General features: G+C 36.8%; 1 protein-coding gene across 11 annotated transcripts in view; it reads right to left on the bottom strand.

Annotated features, from left to right (window-relative positions):
• Positions 1–16,899, bottom strand: part of NFAT5 (nuclear factor of activated T cells 5) — a 141,115-nt gene that overhangs the window by 42,010 nt on the left and 82,206 nt on the right. For 4 of the 11 annotated variants that reach the window (XM_031002553.3, XM_055366291.2, XM_031002555.3 and 1 more), the window contains 4 exons: positions 14,812–15,370; positions 8,949–9,141; positions 6,570–6,760; positions 2,463–2,635 (listed from right to left, as the gene is read on the bottom strand). In XM_031002553.3, coding sequence (XP_030858413.2) covers positions 2,463–2,635; positions 6,570–6,760; positions 8,949–9,141; positions 14,812–15,370 — 1,116 coding nt within the window. Of the gene's footprint in view, positions 1–2,462; positions 2,636–6,569; positions 6,761–8,948; positions 9,142–12,815; positions 14,636–14,811; positions 15,371–15,819; positions 15,882–16,899 lie in introns of those variants that run through there. The other 7 variants (XM_055366294.2, XM_063699686.1, XM_063699687.1 and 4 more) reach the window with 4 other exon arrangements.

Here is a 16,899-nt window from a genome sequence, read left to right as displayed (position 1 = left end):
AAGAATCATATCCTTTCAGGGAGCATATTTATACATGAATCCCTCTGCCCAGAATTACTACAGAAGGGTAGATATGAAAATTTTTCAAGTAAATCCCATTTTACTTGTTTTACTTCTATTTGTGTTTTAAGACAAGACAGAACAAGTTCTACCATCTCTAAACAGTCTGAATTAGATGCTCTTACTATGTTTCCACTGTACTTTATTCACACAGCTACTGTGCAGTATAGTATCTTTATATAACTTTATAATACAATTGGAAGTTTATATAATTTTTATATGCAATTAAAAAAATAGAGACAGGGTCTTGCTTTGTTCCCCAAGCTAATCTGAAACTCCTGGGCTCAAGCAATCCCCCTGTCTTGGCCTCCCAAAGTGCTCCGATTATAGGTGTGAGCTCCCACGCCTGGCCTATATACGATTTTATATACACATATATGGAAGTTAATATAATTTTACTATAAAATTAGACATTTACTTGCCTGTTTTTTCCCCAGCCTGCTAAACTGTAAGCTCCTTAAACTATAATCTTTAATTTCAGAGTTAGGCACACTGTAACCATCCATTGAATTAACTATGAAGTTTTCCAAAAACAAACCATCAATTGGCATGCCTTTTTGTTTGTTTTAAAGCACTACAGGTGACTCGAACCTACACCCAGGATTGAGAACAACTGCATTTAATTTATGTTGACTAAATGAGTGACTGAGCAATGAGGCATATTTTGTTATCAGAACACAATAAAAATTAAAAAAAAAAAGCACTCATCTGAACAATTTCCTTTTTTTTTTTTTTTTTAAGAGACTGGGTCTCTTATACAGGCTGGAGTGCAGTGGTGTGATCACAGCTCACTGCTATCTCAAAACTCCTGGGCTCAAGTGATCCTTCTGCCTCAGCCTCCTGAGTAGCTGGGACTACAGGCACATGCCACCATGCCTGGCTTTTTTTTTTTTTTAATTTTTGTAGAGACAGGTTCTCTCAATATGTTGTTCAATACACTTCCATTATAAGTTTCTGGCTTATGTTAGTTTCCATGAATATAAACTTTTTGGCAGGTTTAAACAGCTGGAGTAAAATGAGAGGTGAAAACAAAGTTGGTTAGTAAGAAGAGCTGGGACTGGAATGGGAGACAGAAGGAAACAGGAAGAGAGACTGGTCTCAAACTCCTGTCCTCCTGCCTTGGCTTCTCAAAGTGCTGGTATTACAGGCATGAGCCACCATATCCAGCCTTCTTCTAACAACAACAACAAAAAAGGGTGGTGGGGGGTGCTGGGAGCAGTGGGCAGATCATTTGAGGTCAGGAGTTCACGACCAGCCTGGCTAACAGGGTGAAACCCCACCTCTACTAAAAATACAAAAATTAGCCAGGTGCTAGTGGCACACACCTGTAATCCCAGCTACTCGGGAGGCTGAGGCAGGAGAATCGCTTGAGCGTGGCAGGTGGAGGTTGCAGTGAGCAGAGATTACACCATTGCACTCCAGCCTGGGCAACAAGCGAAACTCCATCTCAAAAAAGAAAAAAAAAAGAGAGAGAGATGTGAAAAGGAAAATTTTTCCTATTTATTACCTATAACAATAATCATTAGAGAGAAACTACAATTATGGTGAGACATATATAACAACATAATTGAATTTACACACACAAACACGCACACATCATTTTCTATCCATGTCAAGGTTAGTGATAAGAATTGAATTTCCCACTCCCAACACTATACTATAATATTATAATTAGTAATTGAAACTTCTGACATGTTGTTATTTGCAAAGTTCTGCTTACCTTACTCATGTTCTAACACAAAACAGTTAGAACCATAGCAATTTACCACACAGTGAAGATGCTTAGAAAATGCTTTCACTTTGTAATTTACTTCTGATAACCAGCTCAAATAACTTTTTTTTTTTTTTTTTTTTTTTTTTTTGAAACAGTCGCAGTCTGCCGCCCAGGCTGGCGTGCAGTGGCACGCTCAAGGCTCACTGCAGCCTTGACCTCCTAGGGCTCAAGTGATCCTCTTGCCTCACCTTCCCGAGTAGCTGAAACTACAGGCACAAGCCATCACACCCAACTTATTATATATATTTTTTTATTTTGTAGAGACAGGATTTTCACTACATTGCCCAGGCTGGTCTTAAACTCCTGGGCTGAAGTGATCCTCCCACCTTGGCCTCCCAAAGTGCTGGGATTACAGGTGTGAGCCACCATGCCTGGTCCAAATTACTTTTTAAATCAGCATATTATGATAATAGGAAACTACAAAATGTTCCACATCTTTTGAATTGTATCCCAAGTATTCACCTGTAGTTTGGTCTAGAAAACCTGACTACTGCTTTTAAAATATTTCAAATTTTGCATGATCACAAGCCGGAGCATGTGAAATATCTAAAATTTAGAGATGTCTAAAAGATTAACAGAAAATGAAAGAAACTCCATATGTTTAGTATCTCCGTATCTTCTTACTTACTACACAAAATTGGAGAAGAGGGTGTTTGCAGTGTCAAAGTGGAGCCATCTTTCCTCGTGATATTAACTCGAAAAACCAATCTGGCACGAGTGCTTTTCTTCTTGGAACCAGCAATTCCTATTCTGGCTTCGACATCAGCATTCCTCAATTTCAATATCCCTACGCAGTCCACCCTAATACAGAAAAAAATATATAAAGGGACATTTTGTTGTATAAATAGTATAATGTTCTTAATCAACAAGTTTGTTTTTAAAATTTTGCTTATCTATTAATTCTGTGAATATGTAATAAAGTTACAAAGTTCCAAGTTCAAAAAGTACAAAAGGGTAAATTCTAAACATTCACCACTGTTCCTAATCCTGTCAATCTTTTGTTTATAATAATAAAAAGTAAAAAAAATAAAATCACTATTTTAAAATCTGAACATAAATAATAGCTTATAAGAGACCTTTTTTTTTGAGATGGAGTCTCACTGTCACCCAGGCTGGAGTGCAGTGGCGTGATCTCGGCTCACTGCAACCTCCGTCTCCTGGGGTTCAAGGGATTCTCCTGCCTCAGCCTCCTGAGTAGCTGGGATTACAGGTGGCCGCCACCATGCCCAGCTATTTTTTGTATTTTTAGTAAAGATGGGGTTACACCATGTTGGCCAGGCTGGTCTTGAACTCCTGTCCTCAAGTGATCCACCCACCCTGGCCTCCCAAAGTGCTGGGATTACAGGCATGAGCAACCATACCTGGCCAGAGACCTTTTTTAAAAAAAAAATAAAATAAAAAAATACATTTAGTCTCTTTCTTTACAGAGCTAATTCAGAAAACAGATAAAATGGATTTTACTTTTAAAAAATTAGTAGCTGCCTCCAGAAGGATGGAATATTAGCCACTAAAAAGTATGTTACCACATTGAATGATATGTGAAAAATGCTCATGATATGTTAAGTAAAAAGCAGATTACAAAACAGTGGGTACAGTATTTTCTCAATTTTGTCCAAAAAAGACTGGGAAGATACACATTAAAATAGTGGTTATTTCCAGGAAGTTGGTTTTTATTTATTTATATTTTATTTTATTTTTTTGAGACAGAGTCTTGCTCTGTCACCCAGGCCTGAGCGCAATGGCGCTACCTCAGCTCACTACAACCTCTGCCTCCTGGGTTCAGGTAATTCTCATGCCTCAGCCTCCTGAGTAGCTGGGATTACAGGCACGCACCATCACTCCAGCTCACTTTTGTATTTTTAGTACAGTCGGAGTCTTACTATGTTGCCTAGGTTGGTCTTGAACTCCTGGCTCAAGAGATCTGTCCACGTCAGCCTCCCAGTGTTGGGATTACAAGCATGAGCCACTGTGCCAGGCCGGAAGTTAGTTTTTAAGGGGCATGTTTTTAGCTTTTTTCACCCTGTGTTTTCAACTTTTTTTTTTTTTTTGAGACAGAGTTTCGCTCTTGTTGCCCAGGCTGGAGCGCAATGTTGCAATCTCAGCTCACTGCAGCCTCTGCCTCCAGGGATCCAGAGATTCTCCTGCCTCAGCCTCTCAAGTAGCTGGGACTACAGGCATGCACCACCACTCCTGGCTAATTTCTATATTTTTAGTAGAGATGGGGTTTCGCCATGTTGGCCAGGCTGGTCTCAAAGTCCTGGCTCAGATGATCTGCATGCCTCAGCTTTCCAAAGTATTGGGATTACAGGCACGAGCCAGCACGCCTGGCCTGTTTTCAACTTTTTTATATTGAATAAGTACTATTTTTATAATCAGTAAATTCTTTCCTTTCCTCCTCTACTATATGTATTTATTTATTTATTTTACTTTATTTATTTTTTTTGAGACAAGTCTCACCCGGTCGCCCAGGCTGGAGTGCAGTGGAGCGATCTTGGCTCGCTGTAAGCTCTGCCTCCCGGGTTCACGCCATTCTCCTGCCTCAGTCTCTGGAGTAGCTGGGACTACAGGCGCCCGCCACCACGCCTGGCTAATTTTTTGTATTTTTAGTAGAGACGGGGTTTCACCATGACAGCCAGGATGGTCTCGATCTCCTGACCTCGTGATCCGCCTGCCTCGGCCTCCCAAAGTGCTGGGATTACAGGCGTGAGCCACTGTGCCCGGCCTATATGTATTTATTTTTATAATTGTCTTTTTTTTTTTTTTTTTTTGAGATAGAGTCTTGCTCTGTTGCCCAGGCTGGAGTGCAGTGGCATGATCTCAGCTCACTGCAACCTCCACCTCCCGGCTTCAAGCAATTCTCTGCTTCGGCCTCCCAAGTAGCTTGGATTACAGGCGCCCACCACCACGCCTGGCTAATTTTTTGTATTTTTAGTAGAGACAGGGTTTCACCATCTTGGCCAGGCTGGTCTTGAACTCCTGACTTAGTGATCCACCTGCCTTGGCCTCCCAAAGTGCTGGGATTACAGGCGTGAGCCACTGCGTGCCGAGCCCCTTTTTTAGTAATTTTCAAAAGTTACAAGTTAAAAAATATTTATGAGGCCAGGCGCGGTGGCTCACACCTGTAATCCCAGCACTTTGGGAGCCTGAGGTGGGCGGATCATTTGAGGTCAGGAGTTTGAGACCAGCTTGACCTACACAGTGAAACCCCGTCTCTACTAAAATACAAAAATTAGCCAGGTACGGTGGTGGGCGCCTGTAATCCAAGCTACTCAGGAGACTGAGGGAGGAGAATCGCTTGAACCCAGGAGGTGGAGGTTGCAGTGAGCCGAGATCGCGCCACTACACTGCAGCTTGGGCAACAAAGCAAGACTCCCTCTCCAAAAAAAAAAAATTTACAAAATATTTCTCAAAATGTCTTTTCCAACTAACCTTTTACCAATCTATTTAAAATGGCTTTCAAAAGAAAACTGAAAACCAAGTAAAGTCTTTAGCAACTATCCAATATACAAATAATTACAACATAGATCTACCCCATACCAATATATTTCCTGCTGTTACGGTTCAATTTTAGGATTAAAGGTCCTTTACAAAAGGCTTAAGGAAAAATAATTTTTAAATTTAAATGTACAAGATGAAAAACACATAATCTAAATCTAAAGATATATATTTTTTAAACAGAGGAAAATAACAACAGACGGTGAATTTAAACCAGCAATATGTGTTTCACATCAAGATGGAATAAGGCACTTCATAGTTTCTGCTGAACAGTTTTTCGGCTGGGTGCAGCGGCTCGCGCCTGTAATCCCAGCACTTTGGGAGGCCAAGGTGTGTGGATTACCTGAGGTCAGGAGTTGGAGACCAGCCTGGCCAAGATGGTGAAACCCCAACTCTACTAAAAATACAAAATTAGCCGGGTGTGGTGGCAGATGCCTGTAATCCCAGCTACTTGGGAGGCTGAGGCAGGGAGAATCACTTGAATCTGGGAGGCAGAGGTTGTAGTAAGCAGAGATAGCACCACTGTACTCCAGCCTGGGCGACAGATGGAGACTCTGTCTCAAAAAAAAAAAAAAAAAAAAAAGTTTTTAAAGCAAACATTAAGAAAGTGGAATTCAGGAAAGCAAATCAAATTGAAGTTTTTATTTTCAATGTTACTATTATAAACCCAAAAAAGTAAGTCTTTGGCCAGCTTTCCACTCGGCTTTGATTTCCCTGCCTTTACCACGGGAATTCTTTTTTTTTTTTTTTTTTTTTTGTGAGATGGAGTCTCGCTTTGTTGCCCAGCTTGGAGGGCAGTGGCACAATCTCGGCTCACTGCAAACTCCGCCTCCTGGGTTCAAGTGATTCTCCTGCCTCAGCCTCCCAAGTAGCTGGGATTACAGGCACGTGCCACCACACCCAGCTAATTTTTGTACTTTCAGTAGAGACAGGGTTTCGCCATGTTGGCCAGGCTGGTCTCTAACTCCTGACCTCAGGTGATCCACCAGCCTCAGACTCCAAAAGCGCTGGGATTATAGGCATGAGCCACTGCTCCTGGCCCAACCATGGGAATTCTTTAGCAAATGGTAAAAGAGTTAATTTTAACCCATTACCATTCTGAAGTAATGTCTTTTTTTATTCATAATATTTAAAACATTTTAATAAAATACTCAAAAAATCTTCTATACATTAGAAACTGAACAATTCTGCCTAACACAAGAGCGTAATATATAATGAAAAATTCTTACTAAGTACTTACGCCAGTGTCATGTTGTTGCTAGGATCAAGGCCGACTTCTATAACAGTAGTGCCTTCAATGTCCACTTCTTTACAAGGAGTTGTATTTCGTCCAGTTACCCTGCAGGCCTGATAAAATCCATGTGGTTTCACTCGTCCAGAGTCGTTGCCCACAAACACTTGCAACACTACAGGTTCATTATGGCCTTCCAGCTGAAACCAGAAAACATGCAACAGAAACACTAATTAGCATTTCAAATAATCTAATTATAAAATCAAATATTTAAGACCAAATCCTATACTTGTAACTGAATAACATTTAAAAATATTTAAATCTTCAAGAAAAATAGAGATAAAACATTTTCATAAAAGAGTTGGCTAAATTCCTGAAGTAAGTCATAGTTTTAATTCTGTAATAACTATACTTAAATCATAAATTTAGATGTTAGATGATAAATTATCATTTATAATTTATTTGTACAAGCAGATGAGAATGAATGCACAGTACTTCAGGCAGCATTTGGGTTGCTCAGGACCTACCACCATAACTAATGGAAAAACTCACAAAACTGTTAGTGGCATCATCATCATCATCAAATGAGAGTACATATACCAAATTTTTATTCTACTAAAGCTACTTGAGTAGAAAAGTATGAGTGCAGCTATATGAATAACAAGGAAATGAAGCTCATTTTCACGGACTAGATACATACATATAACATCATTAAATCCTGGGACAAAACATTATGGTCTGAGAGACTGCTAGTTCAAATGGGGATCTATGGATCATTACAGGTCTCTAGCAAGCCTTCATAAATTAAATTATAATTTGTATGCTGAAAAATAAATAAATATTTAAAACAGCATTTGGGAACAAATGTTTCCAATCCTGATTCTTGATAAGGCTTATAGTTAAACATTGAATCTCCTAATATAGAATGCAGAAAATCACAAAGTAAATTGTACAATGCATGCCAAACAAAGTGCTTAAAAAATTCACACATCTTTTCTATTCCAGTACAGCCACATCTCTATAAAATGGTATCATAATGAGGAAAATAAGCAAACCAGTCAAATTGCTGGTCAGCAGAATCTAGAACAGTGCCTGGCACATGGAGGAGTGTAGTATTTGTTGAATGAATGACTAAACAAACTTTTAAGGTCAATTCATTCCCTATCATAGTTAAGCAATTAATCTAACAATACTTCTAACTAGACAAAACATAACTTAAAGTCAGGGTAATTAGGTTAAACGTAATGACCAAACTACCAAAATATCTGGCTAGACAAATATTTACACAAAGCATAACATAGATTCCTCACTTGCCTGTTACCTGTCCTGGGATTGAAGGACTGGGTGTGGGTTAAGGTAGTATGTAGTGAAGAAGGGTAGACTTGATATTGTACACGTGACTATTAACAACCTTATAAATGGTGGCAGACACGTTTCCTGACTGATCCAGAGTTTCAATCATAATTTCATTCAAGTATAAAATGAAAGGCGGTCCACCTCTACTCCTAACTTAAAATACTGTTCAACTAACATATTTATACAAACTGTATTTAATAAGAATCTACCATATGACTAGCCAAAATTCCTCCCTATTTAGTATTTTGCAAGGGGTAGGGACACTTGTTAAGTCCTCTCCCCATTCCCCCATTTTTTTGAGGTTTGTCTTCAAAGACAAATATTCTTTATACCAAGATATCCTAGGTGCTAAAATTTAAGTCCCTTTTAACTTTTAGTCTCAACTTTAAAAAAAATTAAGACTCAATTGATACCTCATTTCTTTTTTTTCCCTCATTTCCTTCTTTCCTCCTGTACTTGAGTGGATGCAAATGATATCCCATTTCTTAAACCGAAGCCTTAAGTATTAATCAAGTCTTTTCTCAGTCCAATAGTCTTGATTACTATAACCATCTCAAAAACCTTATTTTCAAAGTTCTTAATAATTTCTACTGTATTTCTTTGAATTCACTTTAATATTTCTTCCTCCAAGGCGGGAGGATCACTTGAGATCAGGAGTTCGAGACCAGTCTCGCCAACATGGTGAAACTGCGACTCTACTAAAATACAAAAATTAGCTGGGCCTGGTGGCACACACCTGTAGTCCCAGCTACTCAGGTGGCTGAGGCCTGATTACTTGCACCCCAGAGGCAGAGGCTGCAGTGAACTGAGATCACACCACTGCACTCCAGCCTGGGTGACAGAGTGAGACTCTGTCTCAAAAAAAAAAAAAAAAAAAAAAAAAAATTCTTTCTAAAGTTTGGGATGAATCTAATTCAAATATCAAATATGAGGGAAGAAAATTCATGATTTGAAAATATTTTACTTTTCAGGACATATTCTCATTCCCCTTTACATTTTAACTAAAATTCAAATGATAAATAAAGTAAATACCTTTACTGTAGGAAAGCCTTGCTGTGTTCTATCTTTTACTGAGCCACGGCTGCCCTCAGTCAGGTACCGAGCTCGGTGCTGTGTCTCAGGTTGTACAACTATCTTCAGCTCCTTTCCCTCACTTTTAACAGGATATTGTCCACACAACATAGGGCTCTTCTTTACTCCAGTTCCTTTTTGGTTTTCCAATGTTCTGAGAAATCAAAGCACAACATGGAGAAAGTATCAAAAAGAGTTTTTTGATAAAAAAAAAAAGCCATTAAGACAAAGGAAGAAACAGAACTGGCAATAATAGTAAAAACAACTATTTAGCTTGCTGGCAAAATAAAATATTGCCTAAAGGAAGATACATGAGCAAAGTACCTTTAAAAAGGTTTTGTAAAAAAGTTTACTATATGATGCAAAAATAAAACAAAGTACGTTTGACAGAAAAGAAATGAACGTATGTGAGTGGTAGGAGGAAGGGAGGAAGATTGAGCGCAATAAACTGAGACTAACAGGAAAGAATAGTTAATGTCACTATAACCTTTAACATTGTACTTCAGTCAAAATAAGATTTAAAAATTCCATGTATGCATTCCATGTATAAATTCCAAAATTTATATAAAGCTATAAGATTAACTACTGTTATTTTTTAACTGCAAAGTAAAAGAAAAAAAGTGAGGGTAGCAAAAACAAAAAACAAACCCCCAAAAACCCTACATACCCCCATACAAAATGGCCTACAAACCAAATGAAGGTATATGTAGCTTATTCTTTTGAGTATCCTTCTCAGTAAACCAAACTGAAGAAATTAGATAAAAAATTAGCGATTCAATTTTTATTGGGAAAATAGCTTTACTCTAAACAATCTTTTCTAGGAGTGTGATTTTTCAGATTATTTTTATCTGTGATTAGTTAAGTAATTAAAGCTCTCAATAAAAATTTTTATAATCTGGGCTTTACAGCACCAGCATTCTACCTTTATTTTTTTTTTTTCTGAGATGGAGTTTTACTCTGTCATCCAGGCTGGAGTGCAGTGGCACAATCTCAGCTCACTGTAACCTCTGTTTCCTGGGTTCAAGTGATTCTCCTGCCTCAGCCTCCCAAGTAGCTGGGATTACAGGCGTGTGCCACCACGCCCAGCTAATTTTTATATTTTTGTTAGAGATGGGGTTTCACCATGTTGTCCAGGCTGGTCTCGAACTCCTGACCTCAGGTGATCCTCCCGCCTCAGTCTCCCAAAATGCTGGGATTACAAGCATGAGCCACTGCACCTGGCCCTTATTTTTTTTAGTTATGCTTTTTAACATTTATTTATAATGCATCTGCTATGTGGAATGCATGTTCAAAGAAAAACAGTATCCCAAATGGTGGTTATGACTTCGGGCAAACACATTTAATCTGTAAAATAATTGAAGCACTTCAAATACATAATAAAAACAAGTAAAAACAATATTGTTACTTATCTTTCCTTTTGAGCAATGGTGTGGTGTCTCACGCCTGTAATTCCAGCACTTTGGGAGGCCAAGGGGGGGGTGGATCACCTGAGGTCAGGAGTTTGAGACCACCCTGGCCAACATGGTGAAACCCTGTTTCTACTAAAACTACAAAAAATTAGCCAGGAGTGGTGACAGTCACCTGTAATCCCATCTACTCGGGAGGCTGAGGCAGGAGAATCACTTGAACCCAGGAGGTGCAGGCTGCAGTGAGCCCAGATCGTGCCATTGCACTCCAGCCTGGTCAACAAGAGCAAAACTCTGTCTCAAAAAAAAAAAAAATTCACGTATGTTTTTAAATAAAGTCAGGGTCATAGCTTTCTCTGTGACCCTCCTAGTCCTAAGTTTTGACTCACATTGAAGATCCAGGAGCCAGATGACTATGAAGAAAAATCTCCTCTAAAAGCAACCAGATCCAGTAGGAATATTACGACTTCAAACACAGAGAAGCTAAGCGGGCTTAAACCTGGCTCTAATGTTTACCCCTCCAGCTGTAACCAAGTTGTTGCCTCAATCATCAACAACAAAGTGAGGAAAGACACTATCTTCAATGGAAATGGGGAGTAGGTTGAATCCTTGGCTAGGAAAGAGGCAAAAGAATGGAGCAAAGAAGGAATGAAACTAGCACAGGAATTCAGTAAGACTGATAGATGATAGGAAAAGTTCTCAAGGCGCAATACTGTGCTTAATCATCTTTATATTCCCTGAACCTGGCACAGTTCCTGAAACATAACAGGTGCTGAAGAAATGTTTGTTGATGAAGGCAAATAAGAAGAAGAAAGGGACAAAGAAAGGAAAGCAGAGGGATAAAGGAGCTTCTGTAATATTAAGATGAGAAAGATCCTAACTGCACAAGGAATGCCATTCGTGTAAATTTGACATAAGTAAATCAAAGATCACTTGTGCAAGTCATTTAAAAGGCCCTGGAAGAATAAATTCTATGAACATAAGTATCAAGTTGGAGCTGGAACAATGGGCAGTAAACTCTGTTTTTCTTTTCATCATTCTGGGTACAGATTCAAACATTTGGTCTAACTAGTGTGCAGTTCCTCACACATGAAAGTCTATGATATTCTGTTTTATACTAATCTTAAAGTCAAAATATTCATTTATTGAAACTATGTAGAAATATCCCCCAAATATACATACAAAGAGATGAAAGAAAATACTGCAAAATGATAATAGCAGATTTACTGAGTGACTAGATTATGAGGTTTTCTTGTATTTTTCAAATATTTGTAATTCATATCTATCAATTTTATAACAGAAAAGGGAAAATTTTAGTTTGAAATACAAGGAAAATTCATAGAGCATATCGATTAACTTGGCAAGACATGTTTTTATACTCACTTATACTAGTCAAGCTAATATTTATAAGGGCAAATAAATGAAAGTGAGTTTTACTAGTCTAGCAAAACAAATGATCTCACTTGGGATGAAGTATTGAGTGAGTATACACATTATGGCTTAAAGAAGAATATCATATGTAATTAAGCAATTTCTAAAATGGTACTTTAGAAGTCCTTAAAACTATCTTTTTTTTCTAAAATGTAAAAATGGAATACATACATACTGAGATGTATAGACATGTAAAACCATGAAAACATCCACTAATGCTTAGAAACGTAGTCAAGTTACTAATTTTTAAGGCATGATGGCTTAAGAAAAAATAAAGTAGCAGTCAGTTACATGGGATTTTACTTCTAAATGACAACCAAAAAGGAAAATCCACCATCATGGCATATTCTATTCAGAAGTCTTAAAATGACATTCTAATTTATTTGTGCCGCATAATCCTTCTGGTGACCTATGTCAAAAAAATAATTTTCATTACAAAAAGCCTAAAGTAGGTTTCACATCCAGATGACATCCTATCTTAACTTACAGAAATATCTAGAAGAGACATGGGGCAACTGATTCTCAGGACATTTAGTTGAGAAATTTAAGAATGATATGGCTAGGAATATTCAAATACTAAGCTTTTTTTTAATGGTTTTATTCTCTTATTAGACTCTAACATCTTAGTCATATAAAAATGCTATTTTCATCTACAAGCTATCAGATTTCTATGTGGTATCTTGAAGATCAATAAACTGCTGTATACATTTTAAAGTACATTTTCTAAATACTTAGTATGATATAAATTGTAGATTTATGGCACATTAGATCTAAGGCTATATCCTTATCTCTCAAAACATTTTAAGATTTTTTTCACTGTTGAAGAATACAGGTTTTTAGCTTGACATGCTCTGAAAAATTATTTTTAATGCCGATTTTTCTATATATTTAGGTATGGTTTCATCCTTTCCTCAATATAGTTGTTATAAATTCCAATTTTAAAATTCTTCCATCATTTCCATATACTAGTTTCAAATATTTTTTTCATTACCTAAGAAGCTGGACATTTCTTCTGCTTGATGGAATTTCTGCTCCATGAATTATTTCATGAAAGAGTCTGTCTTGACCAATGTCATTATACTTTCCCTGGGTAAACTCAAATCATTTCTAAGATATAGCTATCATACAAAAGTAGAAGCAGAAAAGATGAAGGTCAAGATATTTAATTAGCAACTGCAAATCACTGTTTACTAGCCATAAGTAAAAATTCTATTTGCTCTAAATTTGAACCTTCAACATTCATTTTGATATAAAAATGAAAATTTATCTTCTGGTACTTTATATTAAAGACTTTCTCCACTAAAGCACAAATAAACACACATATGTAATTAAATGATATTCATGAGACTTTTAGATCTGTGTTACTATCACAGTTACTTAAGTATTTACCTGCTGTATTCATTACATTTCAGAGCCTTATTTTATAAGTAATAGTTCTACAAATATTACGTTCTGAAATTCTTGATTTTATTAAATGGCAACATTTTAGGAAAGAGTATATCTTATTTTCTTTTAGGTAACTTACTAATCTGGACTTTCTAAAACTGAAAAGCATTTAAATATTCATTTTCATTTAACTACATCACCCTTAAGGAGGTAAAGAAGCAGTGTAGAGTAATTATTGCTTAAACGGTAGATATTACTTTTTAAAATGTACTGAGGGAGTGCTTAAGGGCAAGTTTAATATATATTAAGAATATTCTCTATAATATTCAACTGAATTTTTAACCAAAAAAAGATCAGCGATGTCATCAAGTAGTAAACCAATCTAAAGCTTCTTGACCACTTTTTGTGTAAAACTGAAATTGTAGGAGATCCTGGGTCCTAGAGAGTTAAATTTTAACAAATTATTTTGAATGTACTATACAAAAATCTAATTTAAAAGTCTAGCAATTAAATATTACAATAAAATTACTAAAGGAATTAAAAGTCATACTAGTCTGCATTATAGCAGTGAATATTCTGTAACACAGCTATTGAACTATATTAGTGGGTAGTGTGACTGGCAGAGATGAAAGAAAACTCAAACATGTACCATGATCCTGTTTCATCACCCTCTAAATAAGTAACCCAGAATCACAGAAAAAAAATGAGTGATTTAAAAAAAAATTGACTCTGTACAATCAACGTATTAGTATCAAAGGAAAAAAGCTTATGATACATGAATCTAAATGATGAGAATCAAACTCTCAATTTAGTTTTTTCTTGTTTTCATCAATTAAAGAGAAAAAAATTAAGTCTAAAATCCTCTAAAAAATGTAAACCATATGAGGACACAATGTGAAAGAGAACATAGCTCTTAGTGACTGTTTGAGTTGTTTTGGATGGAGTCATTACATTGCTAGTTCTTTCAGGGTTTTTTTGGTTTGTTTTTTTTTTTTTGAGATAGAGTTTCGCTCTTGTCACCCAGGCTGGAGTACAGTGGCATGATCTCGGCTCACTGCAACCTCTGCCTCCTGGGTTCAAGCGATTCCCCTGCCTCAGTTCTCCCGAATAGCTGGGATTACAGGCACATGCCACAATGCCCGGCTAATTTTTTTTGTATTTTTGGTAGAGATGGGGTTTCACCATGTTGGTCAGGCTGGTCTCGAACTCCTGACCTCAGGTGATCCGCCCGCCTCGGCCTCCCAAAGTGCTGGGATTACAGGCGTGAGCCACCGCACCTGGCTGAGTAAAAATATTTTTAAGTCCTTTTAAAATATAAATTCATTTGAAATTTAAGTTATTTCAGAACAGATTATTTTCATTTTCTACTACCTAACTATACTGATAATAAGATATCTATTGCTAGAATCTATGATTATTTTATTTTCTATCTAGTAAAAGTTGGTAATTTTAAGTTAAAATTTTCATGTATTTCAATGATAAAATTAGCACTGTTGCTTTATATGCAAACTTGAGCTGAGCAATTAGGAAAAATTGGGAATGTTTTTTGGTTGTTTGTTTTGCATAATGATGATAGAATTTTAAAAAATGTGAATACCAACCCATTTCCCGCTTTTGAGTTGCCTTTGTTGTCCGTGGTAAGCTGAGAAAGCACATAGTGAGGTGCTTTGGCACTGTCGGCATCAAATATATCCATATTAGATTCTTCACAATCTCGTCGTTTGACCCCCGGCCTCTGCTTTGGATTTCGTTTTCGTGATTTACGAGGTACCTCAGTGTTATCATTGTAGGAACTGGTGCTCATGTTACTGAAGTTGGAGGGGGAATCCTCCATCCACATACTGCAGCTCTGCTCAGATTCCAATCCACACCCCTCATCCTGGCAGGACATCCGACTGTTATCCAGCAAGTCCTCAGGTGGTGGTGAGATGTACAAGACTGTGTGCCTCTTCGGTGTTGATGGATGCTGCTGAACTGTGTTACTGGTTAACTGCTTTTCACTTACCCCTCTGTTACTTACCCCCACGGCTGAGGAGCAGCTCTCCACTTGCATAGCCTTGCTGTCGGTGACTGAGGTAGAATAAATGGTAGGGCTGGAAGAGGTGGTAAAGGAGCTGCAAGCACCGCCCATGGAGGAAGAGGAGGGAGCTGAAGAAGCATCTGCAGTGTACAATTCAAGAGTAAATACACTATACATGTTTTCACCTATGCTGGCTAGCAGTCCCATTGAAAATGTGATTTGTGAACTGATTGTTTTTCCCCAAAATGAATAGTCAGAATTTGGTTATGTTTTGGAATATAAATGCTTCAAGCAATGTAAGGCCTAAGAAATGGAATTTTTTAAAATGCCCAAATAGCATTATTTTACTTGTGTTACAATCAATAGATTTTTAAAATCTCATTTAATGTTTTAAGCTGTAAAGCAAAAATAAAGCTTTTATTGCCTCAGCTGGACATTCTATTGAATTTTAATCATTTAAAGTAATAAAGAAAACCCCAATATGAAATATATGCTTGTGGTCCACATTCAATGCCAATTAAGTAATTCATTATAGAATTTGAAAAGTGGGACTGTGCTTAGCCACAAAATATTAAAATAAGTTTCTAACCTATGAAGCAGAGAACTACAGGTCATTTTTAATGCAGACACTCCCTGCTTCAGAGGCAAATCCTGGAATAAAAATATGAGAAAATAAATGAGAAAAGAGCTGCTGATTATTCCAGATATCAATTATAAAATGAGAAATAAATAGAAAAAATATATAATCAACTGAATTGGAGGCAAAATGGAACTGGTATTGTCACTATGATTTGTTGTAAAATCTAGGAGAATCAAGATGAAAAAGGTTTGATTTGGAACATTCTTGGGTTGTAGAAGATAAGCAAGTTAATCATTGGGTCTCCAGAAGCTGGAAGTGGTAGTTCACAACCATAAGCTCTAAAATAAATCCATCCTTTATGACATAATGAAAAGCAAAGGAAGAACTGATTAATGGATGGATTTCTCTTAATAAAGTACTTGATTACATGCTTGACAATTGGTTAGAGCTGTCCATTTTCTCTTTTTAAAGGACCTGGTTGATTGTGACTAGTAAGGGAATTTTCCAATGTAAGAACAATGGTAAATTTTACTGGCTGAAATCTAACAGAAAATAGTTAAGCATAAAAATCTCTGGAGAGCATCAGAATTAATATTTTTTATAAAACTATTTATCTATTATGCCTAGCAAGAAAGATTTAAGTAGATGTTTTCAGCATGTGTGGCAACTGGCAGAATAGCGCACTGAAAATACTATTACTTTAGCCCTTAACAGCATAAACTCAGAGGCACGTTGATTGCTAAGGTTGGAAGCTGTCATGACTAACATTTTAGATATCATTTTATCTTGTTCACAATATGGAAAGGTTGTCATTACATACACACACAAAAATAAAAATAGGTAATGTGACAAAGATATGTTTCAATCTAAAATTAATTTGTATCTATGACCAAGTATGCCACTGTTTTAAAGTGTATGATAAAACTGTATGTGCAGTTATTGGAATTGCAACATACACATCAATTATAATATAAAGAGCAAAATGTAAGAATGTCAATGTTTACATAATTAAAAGCCAAGTGCCAAAGATCTGTTTTTTCAATTGAAAACATGTATTTAAAATACACCTAAATTATCTGAATGAACTAT

The sequence above is a fragment of the Gorilla gorilla genome, chromosome 18 (genome assembly GCF_029281585.2).
Source record: "Gorilla gorilla gorilla isolate KB3781 chromosome 18, NHGRI_mGorGor1-v2.1_pri, whole genome shotgun sequence".
Lineage (NCBI taxonomy): Eukaryota > Metazoa > Chordata > Mammalia > Primates > Hominidae > Gorilla > Gorilla gorilla.
The sequence above is the reverse complement of the archived record's forward strand: the minus strand, read 5'-3'. Positions and strand labels throughout refer to the sequence as shown.